The 22,622-nt window shown below is 38.5% G+C and overlaps 1 protein-coding gene across 2 annotated transcripts in view; it reads left to right on the forward strand.

Annotated features, from left to right (window-relative positions):
* DAAM (disheveled-associated activator of morphogenesis-like protein) overlaps nt 1-22,622 on the forward strand; it is an 879,757-nt gene that overhangs the window by 840,159 nt on the left and 16,976 nt on the right. For both annotated transcript variants that reach the window (XM_068229574.1, XM_068229573.1), the window contains 7 exons: nt 79-211; nt 2,175-2,301; nt 3,190-3,387; nt 7,014-7,400; nt 8,206-8,342; nt 8,439-8,600; nt 19,105-19,408. In XM_068229574.1, the coding sequence (XP_068085675.1) occupies nt 79-211; nt 2,175-2,301; nt 3,190-3,387; nt 7,014-7,400; nt 8,206-8,342; nt 8,439-8,600; nt 19,105-19,408 (1,448 nt within the window). The remainder of the gene's footprint in view (nt 1-78; nt 212-2,174; nt 2,302-3,189; nt 3,388-7,013; nt 7,401-8,205; nt 8,343-8,438; nt 8,601-19,104; nt 19,409-22,622) is intronic.

Here is a 22,622-nt window from a genome sequence, read left to right on the forward strand (position 1 = left end):
ATGGATACCCTACATATTTTACAGCTTAACCTTTGTTAAATACATGTATTGTGATGCACATTCTTTTTACCACTGCAGTGGACTATGGTAGTCATCCCCAACACTGGTTGCTGTTCGATCGAATCGTACAACAGATAGTCCTACAAAATGAGGGTGGGGCCAATCCAGATGTGTCGTCACTGCACATCAACGTCAAGGAATTGGTTCACCTGTGAGTATAATATCTTACATTATGTGAAATATCATATGGGACAGTCTGGAGATAAAAATGGGTAGTTTGGTCATTTTAATGAAAACATATGGCTGACAAGTGAAGGTGATCTGTTACTGCATTGTACTACAAAGTAGCTGGTATCTCAACAGCTAACTAGTTACCAGCATCTTGGAAAGGTAAAGCAAACCAACAGATGAGCTTGCTGCCACACTGGGGCTAAATGCTAGCAATTTCAATACTGAAAAGGCCTAAAGAGTTTGAAAAATTTACATCTAACTTGGTTCTACATTTTCTCCATATTTCCAATGATACTTACTCTACAGAATTTTGTTTTTCCCCTGTAACATTCTATTTAACTTAACAAAATCTTTATACAACATGTATCATATATTTGAAAACCTGTGCGTAACATTTTTGATCACAGGATGCTTTCAGGTACTTTGGATTTTTTTATCCTGAATGTACAAAAATATTTCATTCTTTAAAATTCAATATATCTCTTAATATAAATTATACAGAAAAATCAAAACACAGTGTTTTTGAACATATACCAGTATTATCTACTAAATTCCAAACTTTCAATAAAACTAAATCAGAACTTGTCAAAAAAAGTGGATTTGAAATTTTCAGTAAAACTCTTTTCTTCACAGACTATTTAAAATATCTCCAATAGGTTTATGGAATATCTCTTCTATTATTTACAAGAAAAGGTAAAAGGATTTGTTTATCTCCAGACTGTCCCCTCAAGGGAAATAATTTCCCAAGACTAGCCAATATTTGCAAGTGAGAATAATTAGAATTTTAACTAATCTTAGTCAGTTTTCAAAAGCTTTAAAGAAAAAAAAAAGGATCTACACAAGTTATTATATATCAAACCTGTATGATGACATATTTCACTCAAACAACTTCAGTTGTAACTTTCTAATGTGTCTGTCTATGTTTAAGATGTACAAGCATCTACTTCAGAAAATTTTTTCCTTGCTTGGACTAGTGTATGTTTTACATATTCTTCTTCTGTTTTTTTTTTGTCCTGCCATCTTTAAGAATTATACTTACCTTAAAAGTAACATTTAACTTCCTAATCTGATTTTTGCTGCATCACCTTACTTTGCTCGATTATGGTCCACTACTCCTGTTTTATGTGAATCTTGTACTACTCCTGCAAGTTTGAGTCTGTACTATTTAGCATTCTCTCCAGAACCTCTATAGATTCCAAATAAACTGACAATGTTGTTGCTTGGGTCAACAGTCCATGCCATCCTGTGTTCACCTTTTCATTTCTACATAACTGCTGCACCCTACAACTATTCTAATCTATTTGCTATATTCGTTGCCATACTCCCAATGTCTTTCCATCAATTATCTTATAGTAAAGATGGGATCCACCATTGATCTGCCTTTTCTAAAGCCATATTGCTCCTCTTTAAACTGTCCTTCCATCTTTCCTCTCAATCTCCTTTTTATTATTTTTGCAACTTGTGTTATGAGTGTAATTCCTTGATAGTTTCTTGTCTCACTTCTAAAATGCTGGTATTATTATTTCCTTTCCCCATTCCTCTGGCACAAGTTCCTGTGTGCATTAACATTTTGATAATCTATACAGACATTGTAGACTTTAACATGTCCAGCTGCCTTTTTCATCTCTACACTTATTTAATCTATCCCAGTTGGTTTTCCCATTTCCAATCTTCTCACTTGCTAGTTCCACTTCTAACATTGTCATCTCTCTCTTCTTCTAAGTCCACACCCTGTGCTTCTAGGTCTTTTCTGCACAGTTTCTGTATTTTGAGAATGACATTATTTAACCACAAGAACACTGGAATTAAACCTTTACAATTGACTAAATAAATGTATTGGATTTAACAGCTTCTGTTGGTTTAAGCTGACTTAATGTAGGAGAAAAATGAAGTGAAATTGGTCCTAATTTTCTCTGTTTTTTATTAATCTGTAACTTTTACAGACTTGCCAAAGAAGAAGAGTTAGTTGCAGCCCGGCTGAAGGCAGAAGAGCTCGAAAAAGAGAACACAGACATGGCGAGTCGGCTGGCTAAGAAGGAACAGGAGCTGGACTTGAGGACCCAGGAGAAGGTATATATCAGCTAAGGTTACAATTTAGCTGCCATCATGTCCAGTTAAAAGTTACCCAAGATAGTACTAGGAATTAAATCGGTAACATTTTAGTCAAAAGCATGTTTATAACATTCAGATTACATGAGCAGGTGATTAAGTTAAGCAATATAAATTAATCAGAAACATAAATAATAATAATAATGGCACAAAGAGAGCTTTTGTAAACTAAGAGATACAAAGAATTATACCTTAAAGACAAGTAATTAATACAAAATGTTTCACCCTCTTTGGGGTACGTTGAATCGATCATTTCTCTGTGTGCTGTTCTTTTAGTGCCCAGTATTTCTTAATTCTTTCTGATCTTCATTTCCTCTCATCTTCCGACATAATAGGTTTTGTTTAGGTTTGTCTTGCAACCATATATTTTCGTCTTTAGTTATTACTTTAGATGTTTGATCGAATAGTGAATTTTCTGTAATTTTTAATTCTACTTTTGTCCTATTGAAGACATATTTTTAATTTCTCTATTACCGGGCGAGTTGGCCGTGCGCGTAGAGGCGCGCGGCTGTGAGCTTGCATCCGGGAGATAGTAGGTTCGAATCCCACTATCGGCAGCCCTGAAGATGGTTTTCCGTGGTTTCCCATTTTCACACCAGGCAAATGCTGGGGCTGTACCTTAATTAAGGCCACGGCCGCTTCCTTCCAACTCCTAGGCCTTTCCCATCCCATCGTCGCCATAAGACCTATCTGTGTCGGTGCGACGTAAAGCCCCTAGCAAAAAAAAAAAAAATTTCTCTATCTGTAGTAGTTCCCTTAATTTAGTTACAAAGATTCCATCTAATCAGAGGCAAGGAATGAGATGAATGTTTTTAACGTGAAGTTTCATGTTTATTTGTCCTCTTGTAGGAGGATATGGAGACAAACCTGAGTCGCGTGAAGGAGCGACTGGAGAAAGAAACTGCAAGTCACCTCGAGACAAAGCAGCGGCTCTCAGAATTGGAGTACCGAGCCCAGGAGTTGGACCGACAAGTAGCTTGTGAACGAGGCGAGCGTCACCGCCTTGAGCGACTTGTCAGCTCGGGGAGCCTGCCCGACGATGCCAAGGTAACCTAATCTGTCTCTTCTCCACTATTCTTTGTGCAACATTTAGAATTTTCCCTTGTGGACAGAGGGCTTTGGTTTGAGCAGTAGAACTCTTATGAAGTTTTATGAAGTAATTTTTTCCTTCAAATATGGGTTAAATGAATAATCTACCCTTTTCTCATTTTCTAAATCTGCTCGTAAGTTAAATTTTCTGATAAAATACGATTCTGAAATTAGTTTTCTTTTAAGTTGATGTGAAGTAAGAGTATTAAAGCACTTACGATATGAAATTTAAAAAATTTAAAAATTAAAAATTTAAAAATTTAAATTAAAATTTTTTTAAAAACTAAAAAATGGAGAAAATGGGGACCTATCAAAATTGTATGAGGCATATCCAGTAAGAGTAGATTATGAGTAGCATGAACATTCATCTGTCATTATTTTAAAGCCATTCTCAACAGTTAATGAGTAGAAAATCCTAGAGGAAACATGTGTAATCTGATGAATTCTTTTGTATTTGTCTCTTGACGTTTTGGTACTTTCCTTACATTAAATTCATAATTTTATTTATATATTTTAATTTATTATTTGATCCGTTTCTGAATTTGCCTTAAGACACCGAACTTCTAAGAAAAGTGCATGCACAATCTAGAAATAAATATACAGTATCCTTATACATTAAAAAAAACGTATTATATATAAGTTCATATCGTATAAGTTGTTCTTCAGAATAGCCACCGGGCATTTTCTTAACATTGTTACGATATTATCTTGGATGCTCTTCTGTTTTATTTGTCGCACAGCAGTTTTTAAAATAATTTTGGCATACTATTGCAAGATCCAAAGCAGTCACAGTTGTCCTCTGAAGACCGTGTGATTGAAGAAAGTGTGATACAGTTGCTTCATAGTCTGTTTTCTTTTCATTGTCTACTTCTTGGGACTGAGTTAGCAAGTGCTCGAAGCAAATGTTGCAAATGATGGCAATAATGTATGTCAATTGCTACCGTTCATCATCAGACAACAAAGCTTTTTTTGGACCTCTAATTGTTTTTTCTTTCTAAAATAAAGATGGGAACTAAAAATATTTGATCCGTTTACTACCAATGGCAACAGTGAAACTATCAGAGAGACAGGGTAGACAGTATCTAAGATATTAAAAGTGAAAATGAGAATCCACAGCCTGTTTCTAGTCATTCGATGGGGTCAGGAATGGAATGAATGAAGCTCCCATCTAGCGGTGAGAATAGGAATTGTGCTGGCTGCCGAAGCCTGTCACACTTTTCTGGGGCAATGATTAATGACTTATTTGTCCAACTGTTGTCCTATTTCTCTATGGGGACGGGTATGAGGTGAGATGAATCTGTCCTGGCGTGTTTTTATGACCAGATACACTTCCTAATGTCAACCTCATCAGAGGATTTAATGAGATGAAATGAATGGCATGATATGATATTAGGAAGGAAGAGGGTGAAACCCAGTGTTGGCACATAACCTACTCCTGTCGAATAGCACCAAGGGGTCTGCTCAAGGCTTAACGTCACCATCCGACGGATGAATCACCATCAACAGCATCATATGCCCTCACTCCATATGAGCACTGCAGAGAAGTTTGGAAGTTAATCCAGGCTTTTGACATGCAACTGGATCGTGGACTTCAACAAAACGAGAGGAGAGTAGAATACAGGCAGCGGAGATGAAATTCCTAAGAGGTATCGAGGGTGAGACCAGAAAGGATAGAATTAGAAATGAAGAGATAAGGAGGAGGACAGGAATCTTGAAACTTCAAGGCAGGATAAAAACAACAAAGCTAAAGAGGTATGGGCATATGATGAGAATGGGAGGAGAGAGAGTGTCGGGGGGGAAGAAAAGTTTTTCGGAGAAGTTAACAGGAAAGAGACCATGAGGAAGACCCCAAAAGAGATGGACAGATTCATTGTGGGAGTGCATAGAGAAGTGGGGAGGAAAACCGGAAGATGTACTTTAAAGAAAAGGAGTAGAGTGGTGGAGAGACAGGCAGTGATGGAGTTCCTTGATTCACAACCCGACCCAGGTAGCTGGAAATGGGAAATGAAAATGATAATGATGTTTTGGCATGCAATCTAGTGATTACAAATTGTATACCACTACCTCCCCTACTCTGCTGGCCAACATTCTGATGGTGACATATTTTTTTCAACCAACGGGACCCTAACCGGCTAACCATAGTTAGTGTAGGACCGTTTAGACTTCAACGCCTTAACGATCGCGGCCACCAGGTGGGCGTGCAATGATTAACCCTCTTGCACTCGGCCTATATGCAGGGGTTTGCTTGAAGCAGCTCAAACTAATTTTTGTAATTTTGCAACCAAATTACAAAAAAATCAACACGTAAACAGTTTGACACATATTAAAATAAAATATATCACACTAATATAGGAAATTATGACCATTTCAGAAAGGACGTATTATTAGTGGTAAAGCCGAAAAAGATGATTAAACTTTGAAAATTACTTTGGAAAAATAAATCATGGTTTTCAATGACTGAAAGATCAGACGTTATTGTGTCTTTCTTCTTTAGACTTAAAAGCTGAAAGAAATAACATTTAATTCTGAATAATTTCATATCAATATGATGTGTGTGCCGCAAATCAGTGAAGAAGTATGGCACAAAGTTATTCATTGTACACGTAACTGTCATCGATGTCAGGTTCTTCATGGTTCGATGCACGATGAGCAGCTGTGACTGTGTGAAAATCTTTAGGGGTAAAATCGTCACTTTCCACATAATGGGAATCACTTTCGACAAAAAGTCCCTATTACTGTCTAAATCATCTAAAATTTCAAGGATATCGGAATCATTCAGCCTTGAACACGGCCCAGCCATTACGAGAAAAAGGAGAAAAAGGAGGAAAAGATGATGCAAGCACATGCAACAACAGAGTAATGAGAAGATGTATAATTATAGTTTGGGAAGTACAGTGAACACACGGTGTACCAAAGAAATGAAATAAACTCTTAACTAAACTGATAGCAAGATCAAATTTTGTATTCATAAGCCAACCAAAAACAGATCCACACAACTACTACTTTGAACAACAACAACATAAATATTCACGGTCAACAGATTTCATTTGTCGAAAATAAAAATATTTCATAGGGCTGGTGGATATATCTGTTGAGTAAAATGCAAATTCAGCATGAAATTATTGAAGGGAAATAAAGTATGATAGTTGATAGTATATGTAGTTGAGAGTTGAAAGTATGGTAGCAGCTGTTCTCCGAAATACTTCACAGCTACTGCCATAGCATGGTTGCTCCCTGCCTGGTTAACTTGAATTCAAAACCAGGTTCTGGCATGGAAGTTATAAATCATAGCACAAGTTTCTGAACATTGTAGACTCAGCTTTGTGAGAGAGAATGAATGAAAAAAGACGTGTGATTAAAATTCCCTATCATTCCTAGGAGTAATTTATCTACTTCAACTGCAGGTGAATGTGAGGACAGGACCTAACTTGCAAGCCTCATGTCTTTGTTTCCTGATCTTAGCTCCAAACATTGTTAATGCAAAGAGAGACAAGCTATGGTATTATCAAGAGAGGTTGTTACTGAATTTTCAGCTGTAAAAAGAAATTAGAATAATTAAACCAAAATATTTCTGTATGTTGCAGGTTGTAGGTTTGAGATCTGGAGTCGACTCCAATGCCCTGGAGTTCAACGGGCCAACGGACTTCGTGTGTCCTGCCCCTCCACCCCCACCCCCTCCGTCACAGGCTCCTCCTCCTCCTCCACCTCCTGCCCCAGGCATGGGACCACCTCCACCACCTCAGGCACCACCGTCCGCTCCTCCGTCCGCACCAAGTGCCCGTCCGGAGCCCGTCAAGAAGAACGTGCCGCAACCGTCCAATCCACTCAAGTCGTTTAACTGGTCCAAGCTGCCAGATGCTAAAGTTTCTGGCACAATCTGGTCAGAGTTGGATGAAACGAAACTCTACACTGCCATGGAATTAGAGAACATCGATAAACTTTTCTGTGCTTACCAGAAGAATGGTGTTGCGGTAAGTTGTAATTACCACGTCATTTAATTTTCTATAAGAAAAAAAACCAAAGTGGACAAAGTGGAGTCGGAACAGGTTTTTCTTCGGTTACTCGAGTTTTCCCTGTCGTCTTTCATTCCAGGAACACTCTTCACTATCATTTCATCTGTTAGTCATTAATCATTGTCCCAGAGGAGAGCGACAGGCCTCGGTGTAAGTTGGGGGCTTCATTCATCCCATCCCTGACCCGGTCATTGACTGGAAAACAGGTTGTAGGTTTTCATTTTCATTTCAGAAAAGCAAGGTATTTACTTATATCTTTACAGACAATCTTATTTGTACTTACGATTTTTGGTAATGTAAAATATATGGTACATATACAGTGTGTTAGATTTACATTAGGATCACTTACCAGCTGCCTTGGCGGATCGGTCGTAGAGTGTACGACCTATGATCCCAAATTTGCTGGTTCGATGCTGGCTAAGACAGTAGGATTTTTGAAGGGCAGTTCAAATTTCAGCATTCCATGTTGAGTGCTTGTCAAAGTTTTCCAGTAGCTCACGTGTCACTCTATAACACTTTTAGGCATTTCATTTCTGCTTTCTGTATCCTATTTTTAAACCTTCTTTGCCATGGATTAGGCCTTGGTAGCATGTTTTATAATGGGCATGTAATATTGCAAAATATATTTTCAGTATCTCTCACATCTCTTTCATATGGTGTTAGTAAGATGTTGCAATATTTTTCACAACTCCATTTGTTAAAGGGATCTTTATTTCTAAAGAATATCATAACTTTACCTTCAGACATGTTGTGATTGTTTCAGAATGATGGCTCTATTGAGGACCTGCGTCAGATGGGCAAGAACAGAACCAAGATTCTGTCCGTGATAGACGGCCGTCGCGCTCAGAACTGTACGATCCTGTTGTCCAAGCTGAAGATGTCGGATGAGGATATATCCAAGTAAGTGTCCTCCAGATATTGGGCTCATGGTTATTATGACCTCCTTTCCTTCTTCTTGTTATTAAGTTGGAGCTTACTCTGTTGTTTTTGTTACAGAGCCATCCTAGGCATGGATAGTAGGGATCAACTACCCATAGACATGGTGGAGCTATTGCTCAATTTCATTCCTAGTGCGGAGGAGTCTGCTCTACTGGAGGAACACAGTGACGAGATCGATAGCCTAGCCCGAGCTGACCGTTTCCTCTATGAGATCTCTAAGTAAGTAAATCAGCTTTATGAATGTATATTTAAATTAAAGGCAATTTTTAAGAATAATTTTGCATGCAGTTTAACATTTGGCAGATCCTGAAATGAAGGGGCTGCCTGGCCATGGCGGTAAAGGGGTGCTCGGTTCGCCCGGAAAGACGTGGGTTCGAATCCCCGTCAGGAAGTCGTAAAATTTAAGAAACGAGATTTTCACTTCTGGAGGTGCATATGGCTCTGAGGTTCACTCGGCCTAAACCAAAAATGAGTACCAGGTTAGTTCCTGGGGGCAAAGGCGGCCGGGCATAGAGCTAACTACTCTACCCCATCACGTGGCGAGGTTAACAATGGTGGAAGGCTTTACCTTCCACTCCTCCAAGGGCCTTCATGGCTTGTACGGAGGTGACTTTGCTTTGCTAGATCTTGAAATTAATTTCAATGTGCTGTTTTGAAATCTCTTAGCAGTTAGATGAACATCATTACTTGGGTAGTAAAATAACTAATGATGGCAGAAGTAAGGAAGACATCAAATGCAGACTAGCACAAGGAAGGAAGGAAGGCCTTTCTTAAGAAAAGAAATTTGCTTGCTTTGAACACTGATATAGGAATTAGAAAGATTAAATTCATCTGGAGCATGGCCTTGTATGGAAGTGAAACTTGGACGATAACTAGCTCAGAAAGAAAGATAACAGAATTGTTTGAAATGTGGTGTTATGGAAGACTGCTGAAGGCGAGATGGGTAGATCGAATTATGAATGAAGAGACAGAATGATTTTAAGACACCCAGGACTTGTTCACTTTGTTTTGAGGGAAGTGTAGGCAGTAAGGATGGTGGGGGTAGACCATGGTATGAATATAACAAGCAAGTTAGAGTAGATGTAAGCTGTAGTAGTTACGTAGAAATGAAAAGTTTAGCACAGGATAGGGTGGCATAGATAGCTGCATCAAACCAGTCTACGGACTGATGACTTAAACAACAGCATTTTTCCATCCTCCTTCAGGTTTTCTTACAATATGAATAGAGATAAAAAATTAAATTAAATTAAACTTATGTGCCCAAATATAAGACTTGTACTGGTATTATATAATGATTATTTTTATAAAAACCATAGTTGTCCTTTCTTCTTCTTTTTTTTTAATGACCGCATAGGATCATTTTAGTCAGTCCATCGTTCAGGTCTCTTTGAAGGGATCATTTGGGCCTTGCGGTCCTCCCAGTACTTCTTCAGACACTCTGATCTTTGTGCCCTTTCCTCAGTCGAAAATATGCATGTTCTTGGTTTGTTTCATGTAAGTGTAAAGCGGAGGTTTCTATTCTTGAGTTTTGTATTCAATTTTATCTTCCTATTTCCTTCAGATCCTCTCTTACTTCTCTGATCCATTTACATCCTGTTGTGGTATTTTTTGAGTTGAGATTGTGTTGTACTAGTTGTTTCAGAAGTCTTGAATCCTGTATCCTCATATGTCCAAAGAATCCCAGTCTCCTCTTACACATAGTATCTGTAATGGGTTCTAGCTCTTTGTACATGACTTTGTTAGATATTATCCGCCACTGTCCATCTTTCTGGTATTTTTTATGCAGGTTCTTCCATCCTCCTTTCAATTTTCTGAAGTCTGTCAGTCTTTGATTGTTTATTCAGGTGAAAAAGTGTTTCTGCTGCATATGTACCTTCCAGTTTTATAACTGTGTTGTAGTGTTTTATTTTTGCATTTATTGATAGACTTTTTTTTTTGGTAGATATCCCGTGTTAATTTTTGTGCTTTAGCTAATCTATTTGTTCTTGTTTGGATTGAGATTTTTTTATTTAGATTATGTGTTATTACTTCTCCAAAATATTTAAATTGTGTTACTATTTTGATTTTATTACCATTTATGGTAACTTCTTTTAGTTGTGTTGGTTTTTGGGGCATAATTTCTGTTTTTTCAAATTATATTTTGAGGGAAATTTTATTTGCAATGTTTTGAAGTTGTGATATCTGGGTTTTTGCTACTTTTATGTCCACTGCTAGTATTGCTAAATCGTCAGTGAAACCCAGGCAATTTGTTTTGATTTTTTGGCCAATCTTCATTTTTGGGGGACATTTTCTAAACCATTCCCTTTACTTACAGCATTTTATATTTTTACGTTATTAATTAGTTTAATAATGAACATAACAGGCTTTTTGATCAATTGCAGTGTTTAGAGTATATAAGTAAGAATTTCACTATCTAATTTCTAAACATTAAAATTGTACATTACATAATAATCAATGTAATTACATTATTTAATAAATATGTGAATAATACAATGAATCATACAATTTAGATTTAAGAATTCCAAACAAGGGAAAGTTGGTGGTATCCAAAATATGTAACCAATTATTATTATTATTATTATTATTATGATTATAATGGTACACAATACAAAATAATACAATAAAGTTAAATTATAGACTTAGAAGAGAAAGTAAGAAATAAACATGGCATGGTATGCAAAAGAATATTCTAAGAAGAGAAACAGAATTGTTAATTTCCAGGTAAAAAAAGAAGAGAAATGTAACAGTAGAATGTAGAAAGGACAACTAGAAAAATGAAATCAGACATGCAGGTAATATGCTGATAACCTTCAACAGTATACAGTGCATGGTTGAAAAGAAAGTATATGCACAGCCTAATATTTAAACAGACTCCATTTCGTTGAAGTCTTATTTGCGTAATTCCCCAACTGTACTGACTTATGCAGTGGGAGACATCACATGCATCACAGCTGAGTTCAAGCTCATGAATGAAAGCAAATTTCCCTAGCTTTTACAATTTTTTCCGATTTGTGGCTTGGGTACTTTCTCTTTTTTTCTTTTTATTTAGCCTTGGGCTATTTATAATGAAAGCCTACAACCTGTCTTCCAGTCATTGACCGGGTCAGGGATGTAATGAATGAAACATATATAGGCTGTTATTACAATGGGGTCGCCACTCCCAAGGTGTTTTATTAATGATTGATAAATGCTATGAAATGATAATGGAGAGTGTTGCTGAAATGAAAGATGACGGGGAAAACCGGAGTACCCGGAGAAAGCCTGTCCCGCCTCCGCTTTGTCCAGCACAAATCTCACATGGAGTCACTGGGATTTGAACCATGGTATCCAGCGGTGAGAGGCCGACGCGCTGCCTTCTGAGCCACGGAGGCTCTGGGCTATTTATAAAGACATTAATAATCACAGAACATGTTTCGATTGCTTAGCAATCATCATCAGCTGTTTACACGTAGCTTAGGTAAAAATAGCATAAAATCAATCTCTTAATTTACATTAAAACATTAAAAACAGGTGTTAGTAGAAAGCGTATAGGTGGGAGGGGGGGGGGGGGGGAGAGTGCATTGAGGGCGGTTATTAGTTGGACATTAAACTTATTAAAAACACTTATTGGACTAAAATGTCTTAGGTATACTTTAAGTCCTGAGAGCTTTTCCAATAAAATCACTTGCTGTTAAAAACTTGGAGATTTTTGGTAAAATTCTGGCACCGTGGCATCTCCAAAACCCATAATAGTAGTTAGTGGGACGTAAAGCAAATAACATTATTAAACTTGACTTCCTTTGTTTATATACAGGCAGTTCATCATATCAGTTTGTGGTAATACATTCAGATCGTGTCTTGTATTTTCATACAAGGACAATGGATACAGATGAATAGGATTTGTTTTAATGTAAATTAAGAGATTGATTTTATGCTGTTTTTACCTAAGCTACATGTAAACAGCTGATGATGATTGCTAAGCAATCAAAACATGTTCTGTGATTATTAATGTCTTTTTTTTTTTTGCTAGGGGCTTTACGTCGTACCGACACAGATAGGTCTTATGGCGACGATGGGATAGGAAAGGCCTAGGAGTTGGAAGGAAGCGGCCGTGGCCTTAATTAAGGTACAGCCCCAGCATTTGCCTGGTGTGAAAATGGGAAACCACGGAAAACCATTTTCAGGGCTGCCGATAGTGGGATTCGAACCTACTATCTCCCGGATGCAAGCTCACAGCCGCGCGCCTCTACGCGCACGGCCAACTCGCCCGGTATTAATGTCTTTATAAATAGCCCAAGGCTAAATACAAAAATGAGAAAGTATCGATTATGTGGAACCCTTTTTCCATTTATTGATTGAATTACAATATCGATACGGTAATGATGTGGATAGTCTGTAATTGTGGCTTGGGATCGACCAATGCTTGGTCTGGCATTGTTGCATTAATACTGTTAGTTCTGGTCCCCCTTCCAGTAATGCGGATCATGTGGAATGGAGTGCCTTTGTCACTTCTGTTAAAGGAGAGAGGAGAAGTTTATATCATAACTTCAAATTACGGGTTTTACGGGAGGCAAAATGTACTAGTGGTATACAGGCTACAGAAAAGTTTGGTATTTCTATAAAATTGCAAGTGACTAATCTCATGTTTTAATCCGTATTGAAATCTGTTAGTATACAATAATAAAGTTTTATTATGAATCCACCTGTTCAATACGTTATAATGTTGTTACATTAAAATAACTTCATTAGTTAAAAAGTTATATATGGGACATGATGCTCTATAAGGGAGCGAAACATGTCCCATATATAACTTTTTAACTAATGAAGTTATTTTAATGTAACAACATTATAACGTATTGAACAGGTGGATTCATAATAAAACTTTATTATTGTATATTTCTATAAAAGTCGGTCTCCACTGATTAACATTCAACAACAAAATGTTAAATGTTAAAACTGTTAAATGTTAACTGGTGACCCCATCAACATGTTAACTGTTAAATGTTAAATACTGTTTCATTTAACATTATGTCCTGTGTTATGTTAAACTTGACTTCGCCGGGCTGAGTGGCTCAGACGGTTGAAGCGCTGGCCTTATGACCCCAACTTGGCAGGCTCGATTCTGGCCCAGTCCGGTGGTATTTGAAGGTGCTCATATAGGCCTACATCAGCCTTGTGTCGGTAGATTTACTGACACGTAAAAGAACTCCAGTGGGACAAAATTCTGGCACCGTGGCATCTCCAAAACCCATAATAGTAGTTAGTGGGACGTAAAGCAAATAACATTATTAAACTTGACTTCCTTTGTTTATATACAGGCAGTTCATCATATCAGTTTGTGGTAATACATTCAGATCGTGTCTTGTATTTTCATACAAGGACAATGGATACAGATGAATAGGATTTGGCCTTTGTTAATGCCACTGTTGCTTCTTACAAGATCTTGAGAAGGAAAGAAGAATGTGGGTACGACAATATCTCAATACAAGGCACCATGTGGATGCCATTCCGAATGAGCTAAAAGTAGAAGATAGATATGGATTTTAAAACATTCTGAGAATTTTAAGTTAACACTGCATCATATAATATGTTCTTTTGATCTCAAAGACATGTATACAAATATTCCAGTATATGAGACAATAAAAATCATTAGGTGGAATTTAATAGAACACAAACAACTTAGCCTACCAGAAATAGAAGATTTTATTAACATACTAAAATTTGTTTCATAACACAGTTACTTCACATTTAATAAGAAGATATACAGACAGGAAGGCCTCCCATGGGAGCTCCTGCTTCAGGCATTTTAGCCAACATTTATCTGGATCATCTTGAACAGACCAAAATAATAGGACAAATAGAAGGTCTTAATCTATGGATACGCTTCGTAGACGATGCCTGTATAGTAATAGATCAAAGAGTGAACAATAGTGATAATATTCTTAATATTTTAAATTCATTAGATTCCAGAATAAAGTTAACTGTAGAAAAAGAAATAGAAGGTTCCATAAATTTTAGACATAAATATAAGACGGGATAAGGAAGAGTTTATTTTTAAGATACATAGAAAACCCACTTTTACTCCTATTATGATAAAGAACCACTCATTACATCTGTAATCACAAAACAAATGAACTTACTATAGTCACATATACAGAGCATTCAATATACCTCTCTCCCGCGTAGAACGAGAAAAAGAACTGCTCTTTATCCGTAAACAAGCCCAATATAATGGGTTTGGACTTAATATGGTAAATAAAATAATCAGAAAATTCAAACAGAAGTTTCATACTAATCTAACACCCGAAATAAAGAAGGAAGATAAATATGACAGGTTCACTGTTAACAATCCTAATATATATGCAGTAACGAATCTGTTCAGTATCCAGTAATAATACTAAGCAAAATTTTTTAAACTACAATAGCATTAATTCCCTAGGGAAAGACAAACATTTAGATTCAGGGGTTTATAAATTAAAATGTCATCAATGCGAAAAATCTTATGTAGGGCAAACGGGACAAAGTTTTATGTTAAGATACTTAGAGCACGTCAATGCCGAGAGGCACAAAAAATTCTCCTCAATGGGCCAACATATGAGTGCAACTGGTCATCAGTTCACCACTATAGAGCAAGATCAGACAATATTATGTAAAACAAATAAAGGTAGTCTTCTGAATACACTAGAATACCCTATATATATATGTAGATGAACAAAATATTCAGGATAATAACCTGAATGATGGTATTGATAATAGGAACCCTTTATAAGAAGGAAGCATTAGGCATTAAAAACAATACAAACAATAAAAGAAAGAAAATGATCGAACTTCCTTCCGTCCTCCCGCATATCTATTCCCCTACCCCCACTCCTAAAGCTGAAACTGTGACTGTAAGTGACACGCCTCCTCCCCACTCCACAGCCTTGCCTCCCTCAAAGGTGGAGCAAGCTTCAGAATACACACATCATTACTTCACAAGACGGACGGCTGCATCAGCCGTCGCTCCTCCAAGGACACAGTAGATTTGTCAACAAAGTTTCCTTGTACAGAGTTAAAACATGTTATTAAAAGTGATCCCCCATTTTATTTCATTTCAGATTTTGGGGAAGCTCTTTTAATAATAGTATGACAGCAATCAGCTTCAGCGATCCTGAATTAATTGAATTCAAGGGATACTTTTATAAAATTGAAACAAACAACATTTGCCTTGGAAAGAACAAACGAAGAGAACATCCTTGTAAAATATAGAACAGTGACAAAGGAAAATTATTTTTCAAGAACTTTTTATTAGTAGACAAGTAGAATATCATACATCATAGTGAAAAAAGTGCCGGAAACAAAAACATTTTTTTAACATCTGTTCAAATGAATAGATATAGTTTTAAAATACTGTAGGTTAAAATAACATTCAACCATCCACATTGATTTTAAATATATTTATTTTTTAAATTCATGTAGATTTCAAGTAAAACAAGGTACTCATTAAGAGGCTCTTAAACCGAGCTTGATAGCTGCAGTCGCTTAAGTGCGGCCAGTATCCAGTATTCGGGAGATAATAGGTTCGAACCCCACTGTCAGCAGCCCTGAAAATGGTTTTCCGTGGTGTACCTTAATTAAGGCCACAGCCGCTTCCTTCCCACTCTTAGCCCTTTCCTGTCCCATCGTCACCATAAGACCTATCTGTGTCGGTGCGACGCGCAAAAAAAAAAAAAAAAAAAAAAAAAGAGGCTCTTAAGATAAATACTTTGTAATTTCACCTAAGCGTTGTAAAACAGCTGAAGATGTTCCAAATGGAATGAAACATGTACTGAAAATGATTAATTAATTTGTTTAATGCAAATATAAGTATCAAAAAAGTGGAAATTTACTTTTATTGATTCATTGTAACTCTGCATTTCCGCACAGTATAAACTTCGTCCACCCCCGTCGCAAGCTTCAGACTTTTCTGAACTTTTTGCAATTCTTGACTGTACTGGGAGTGGAGAGAGGATAGTTTTTCTCAATGCACTCGCGGGAGCAATTATAGATAATTTCAAGTTCCTGAAAACTGTCGGCTTTCCTCACTTTATCTCTGTATTCCTTCGATGAGACATCCCACAAAGAAGGCTTTTCTGTTGTATCATTAATTAAGTCGAGAGTGCTCTCTTTGCTCCACTCCATTTCTGATTGTAAATTTTAGTATAGTGCAGAGAGGACGACACACGTGCGCGTACTGTATTCGTAGCTTGTAACTATAATCTTACTTTTTTTCACGAGAAGCACGTCGTTTAAGGTATCTGTTGGCATGAAAACAGCACGGAAGTTGCCGAAGCTGTGCCAACAGCTCATGAACAACAAATTTACTTGACAAGTTTTCCACTTGGAGCGGAAAACACGCCAACATATTAAAAGTGTTAACCTCAACATTCTGAGTTAACATGCCAAGTCAATTGGAAGACACAATGATGACATACATGTTGATTCTAACATGTTCAGTTTAACATGTTGGTATTAAATGTTAATCAGTGCAGACCGGCCTTAAGATTAATGTACGATGTTTGTGTTAAAATGAAGAAAGGTTTGAGTGCCAGCACATCAAGAAAACATTGTCCGTTTTATCAATCTAATTTAATTCATTATGACTCAATTAGTGTGCATGCATGCACACACACATAAAAAATTATATTCGACCATGAATGACCACATTCTAGTAATTGATGTCTGCTTATTAGTCTCTCACACTAGGATTCCAGCTGGACAGTCTTTACGTGGTACAGGCTATAATCCTTATTGTCAGGCTCCTCACTTTCACTTTGCTTTGCTCACTCAGTCACTCCACTCGAGCAGCTTCACGTACACACGTGTTTGAACACAGATGTAGTCTGCTAGTAGTCACGATGCACAATGACTGTTCCTTGGTTCGACTCCAGATAAGTCCAGTAACTCGCAAAGTTAACACAGTTCAATTAACTTGCAGGCACCGTAACTGCAGGATACATCAAGTGGAGTAAAAGGAACGAAGAAGTGCTGAAAACACAACCAATAACGGACTACATCTATAGTTACCGTACTAGGAAAACTGGAAACATATCGAAAAGATGGATCCTGAAATATTACCAAGAGATTCTCCAGTATCAGTCCAGGGGGGAAAAAAAGATGTGTAAGACATCAAATGTAAAAGTGCCATGACAATGCAAGACCGCAACGGGACACATGGCCCAATACATGAAAGGAAGATGTTGGTAATGTAACTGCTCCACACAATGAACTACATTACCCTAACACCTACAAGGAGAGTTGGCTGTGCAGTTCGGGGCATGCAGCTGTGAGCTTGTATCCAGGATATAGTGGGTTCGAACCTCATTGTCAACAACCCTAAAGATTGCAAACTATCCACTTCATGTCCGTATCGATAAGTCAATCTGATAATCACAATAATGTTTTTCCACCTAATCGATACTTTTTTAATCTTTGCCTTTGGCAAATCTATAAGAAAATTAACAAATACAATACATGTTTGTACAGCTGATGATGAGTGCAAAGCAGTTGGAACATGTACTGTATTTGTTAATTTTCTTATAGATTTGCCAAAGGCAAAGGATAAAAAACCCTGAAGATGATTTTCCATGGTTTCCCATTTTCACACCAGGCAAATGTTGGGGCTGTACCTTAATTAAGACCATTGCTTCTTCCTTCCCACTCCTTGGCCCTTCCTATCCCATCATCGCCATAAGACCTATCTGTGTCAGTACGACGTATAGCAAATTGTATTTACAAAAACAACACTGACATCTCAACACTGGTCACCTAACAGAAACAGCTTAACAGTGCTAACCAGCACTACACTACTCCTCACATAATGACAGTTAACACTGCTCCAACCCTAGTTCCATGCACCGACTTCACGTCGGTACACGTACAGTACAGTACTCTACTCAGTACACACACGAAACTCATTGCTCTATACTCCAACGCAACGATACTCAGAAAGTGACTCTGGCAGAACACTCACCACTCACTCAACACTCCAGCACAACAACACTGATGACAACCAGCACTAGTGCCCTCCAGCTCCCAACTACTGACTCAACTGTTTGTGGATAGCCTCCCTTTCTATATCCTGGTCATAAAGTACTGGAATCTTTGGGGTGCAGCCAGAAAAAAGAATATTCTCGTTGTGTCTTCGAGAAGGCACATGGGGAAACCAGAGGAAGAGACCATTGAAAGGGAGAGGTTGCGGTATGTCCTCGGATGGGCTGGGAGGGCCCCGGCATGCTATACTTATCCCTTCCAGGAAATACAGAAGGTGGCTGCGACATGGCTGGTACGTAACAGTATTTAGAGGACCAAAGACATGAAAACTGAACAAAATTGATAAGTTTGTCATTGAATTAGTGCAAGAGAAATGAAACAATGGTTATCCAGTGAGTCACAGGGTTATCAGAATGATTCTTAACTTGTCATTTACACTTATATGTTGTATAAATATAAAACTTTTGTCCTTAGGTTACTTTAGAGCTTGTTAAATTATCTTCATGATGGGAGAACTTGAATATACTGTCATTTCATTCATTATTTGGATTTTCTTGGAAATAACTTCCAAGAATACAGGGTTGTCATATATCTGATGCCATCTTATATTTGGGCTAATACAATAAATTAAATTTTTCAAAATGTTGAACGTAGCCTGGCAGAATTATTTTCTCTTCTACTTCTTTACACACTTACCTGTAACATGTGATACTAACTGTAATTTCTCTTGTAGGATTCCCCACTATGAACAGCGACTACGTAGCCTGCACTATAAAAAACGTTTTGGTGTGTGGCTTGGCGAAGTACAGCCTCGGATAAAGTCTGTGATGGAAGCATCCAGAGAAGTGGCAAGATCGAGGCGTTTGCGTCGGCTCCTGGAAATAGTACTTGCCCTTGGCAACTATATGAATCGCGGTGCAAGGGGCAATGCTTTCGGGTTCCGGCTGGCGTCTCTAAACAGGCTTGCAGACACCAAATCGAGTGCTGCCAAGGGTACTACGCTCTTGCATTACCTTGTTGAGGTGCTGGAAAAGAAGGTAAGCTAAATCTACTATTAAGTTAACAAAAGTAAGAAGCTACGAATAAAATTATCATAACAGATAAAAGAAATTTCTCACAGTCTTGATGGTTTAGTAATATTTATTGAACACTATACAGTCTATATCAGCACATTTTATTTAAATATTTAAACCAAAACCAGCTTTTCGAATTGTTGTTCCACCCTCAGCGGATATATTAAAACTACACTCATGTTCATAAAAAACAGAACACCTTGAAAGACTAGAGACAGAAAGTTCAAATTCACAGGACATGTTTATTAGTATGTTCTGCAGAAACTATTAGCATTTCAGTCACCTAGGTTCAGCATGTGTAGGAAATGGATCCTCCATGGGCACTGATAACTTGTTCCATGCGTGATGGCATCGATGCGTATAAGGCGCGAATGGCATCTTGGGGTATAGCCATCCATGTTACATTCACCTGGTTCTACAGTTCATCTTTGGTGGTTGGCATTGGGTCACAGCACCGCACCTCTCATTTCACCATACCCCATATATTTTCGATTGGCGACAAGTCTGGTGATCGGGCGGGCCAGGGCAACAGTCTGACATCCTGTGACAACAAGAAGGCACGTGTTCGTGCAGCAACATCTGGTCGCGCGTTGTCCTGCTGAAATATGATGTCTGGGGTGTCTTGCAGAAAGGGTATGGTGAGCTCGCATTCGGGAGATGGTGGATTCGAATCCCACTGTCGGCAACTCTGAAGATGGTTTCCTGTGGGTTCCCATTTTCACACCAGGCAAATGCCGGGGCTGTACCTTAATTAAGGCCATGGCTGCTTCCTTCCCATTCCTAGGCCTTTCCTGTCCCATCATCGCCATAAGATCTATCTGTGTCGGTGCGACGTAAAAAAAAAAAGCAAGAAAGGGTATGGCTACGGGTCACAGGATGTCATTCACGTAGATCAAATTGGTCACAGTTCCCTGTGATTTGTGGTTGTACTCAATAGCACCCCATACAATAAGGCCTTGAGTTGGTGCTGTATGTCTTGTGCGAATGCAGTCAATGTGATGCCTCTCCCCCTGTCTGCGGCGAACTAAAATGCAGCCATTATTTTCAAACAAACAGAACCTGGATTTTTCCGAAAACACTATCTGCTGCCATTCCTGTTTCCAGTGACATCGTTCCAAACATCATTGCTGTTGTAGTGTCCTCCGCCTTGCAGCTATGCAACCCGCTCCTGCATCGAAGCTCTGAGAATGTGCGTGGTGTATCCAGCTAGCGCACTGACTCTAGTATGGGACGTCAGCCAGCCTGTATAAATAGGAGGCAGAACTCGGCAGCAATAAGCAGTCAGCTGTGTCCAGCGATCAGCTCTACACCGTAGGTCAGACACGGAGGTATCCTCTTAAAAGTGTGGGCTGAATAGGCGGACTGAACTATGATCGGCAGGTCTCACCTCTGGACTCGCTACCGCCTCCCTATTTCTGCCTTCCTTGTAACTTCGCCCACACTTCTAGCATTCTGCTACACAGGAAGGACTTTGCATTATATTCTTCTAGCATTCTGCTACGCTGAAAGACTTGTATTACATTCCAGCAACCATTTCAGGACATTAGAGCCATCAGCTATCGGAGACATTTATATGTGCGTGACACTTTTCGTTGTCAGTGCAGATCATTGTGTATATAGTAGTGTGAACTTGGATAAATGTACATAATTCTCAATTCCACACCAAGCCTACTCATTATAACATTAATTAGCATGCTCCAAATAAGAAGCAAGTCGACAGACAATTTATTTCAATGTATTTTGTGAAAGATCTCACTAAAATAAACATTTTAGTTGTGTTATATATTGTTTGCTTCTTGTATACAACAATTGCAGTCTAGCATGTTTATGCCCATTAGTCACAGGTAGGCGGAGAAGTGGACGACATGCCGGTAACCCAGACCATATTAAACGGCGATGGACTGTCACTCCCAATAGTGTACGATGTGTTACACTGTTCTACTGTTGCGCCAGAGCTGAAGAGGATGCAGATCTCTCCTGCAATATCATTCGGATGAGGTGTCGATCTTCTCGGGGGGGTGGTCTGGGTGGTGCGACCAGATCCATCTTGTAGTGTGCTACGGCCTTCTGTGAACCATTCTGTACACACTTGTTGCACTGCTGACACACTTTGTCCCACATGAGCAGCAATTTCCCAGATGGATGCATCACGTTCTCTCATGCCAATAATGCGCCTTCTTTCAAACATGCTCATTTGATGATACGGTTCTCGCATACATCTGCGAGGTATCCTGCATGTCTGCTCAAGTCTCCCTGATACATTACCTTCGATTTATAGTGACAATGAAAGCTGCAGGCACATTTTACCAGTCATGGTGGTGCGCTGAGATATTGATGTGGACCTTGAGCTTGAGGGCCGACATGGCTCAATTGCTAATCATTTCTTCAGAAAATACTAATGCATATGTTCTGTGTATATGAACTTCCTATCTCTAATCTCTCAAGGTGTTCTGGTTTTTATGAACATGGGTGTACTTGACATTTTATACATAATTTTAATGCATCAAATCGAAAGGAAGAGGAGTAGCAGCAGCAGCAGCAGTAGTATTAGTAGTAGTAGTAGTAGTAGTAGTAGTAGTAGTAGTAGTAGTATATAAAAATGTTTGCCCTTTGTATTTTCATGTTTTTCATGTGCCGGGCTCAATGGCTCAGACGACTGAGGCACTGGCCTTCTGACCCCAACTTGGCAGGTTTGATCCTGGCTCAGTCCGGTGGTATTTGAAGGTGCTCAAATTCGTCAGCCTCGTGCCGGTAGATTTACTGGCACGTAAAAGAACTCCTGCGGGACTAAATTCCGGCACATCGGCGTCTCTGAAAACCGTTAAAGTAGTTCGTGGGACGTAAATCAAATAACATTACTATTGTTTTTCATGTGTTCCTATTTGTCTGTACACGCCTCCTCCAAGAGCTTTTTCACATCTTGTTGGAGTCACAAGTGCAAACTGTGTTGCAAACGTGGATTTTGTGCTGTTTTACAGCCAGATACCTTTCCTGATACCAATCCTATGCGAAGGGTTGTATTCACTGTTACAAGTTTCTATGGTATTTGATAGAATGGAAATCCACAGTCTGTGTCCCATCATTTGACAGAGTCAGGATTGGAATGGATGAAGCCCCCATCTAGCAGAGAGGATAGGAACTGTGCTTGTTGTTGAAGCCTTTCTCACTTCTCTTGGGG

The sequence above is a fragment of the Anabrus simplex genome, chromosome 11 (assembly GCF_040414725.1).
Source record: "Anabrus simplex isolate iqAnaSimp1 chromosome 11, ASM4041472v1, whole genome shotgun sequence".
Lineage (NCBI taxonomy): Eukaryota > Metazoa > Arthropoda > Insecta > Orthoptera > Tettigoniidae > Anabrus > Anabrus simplex.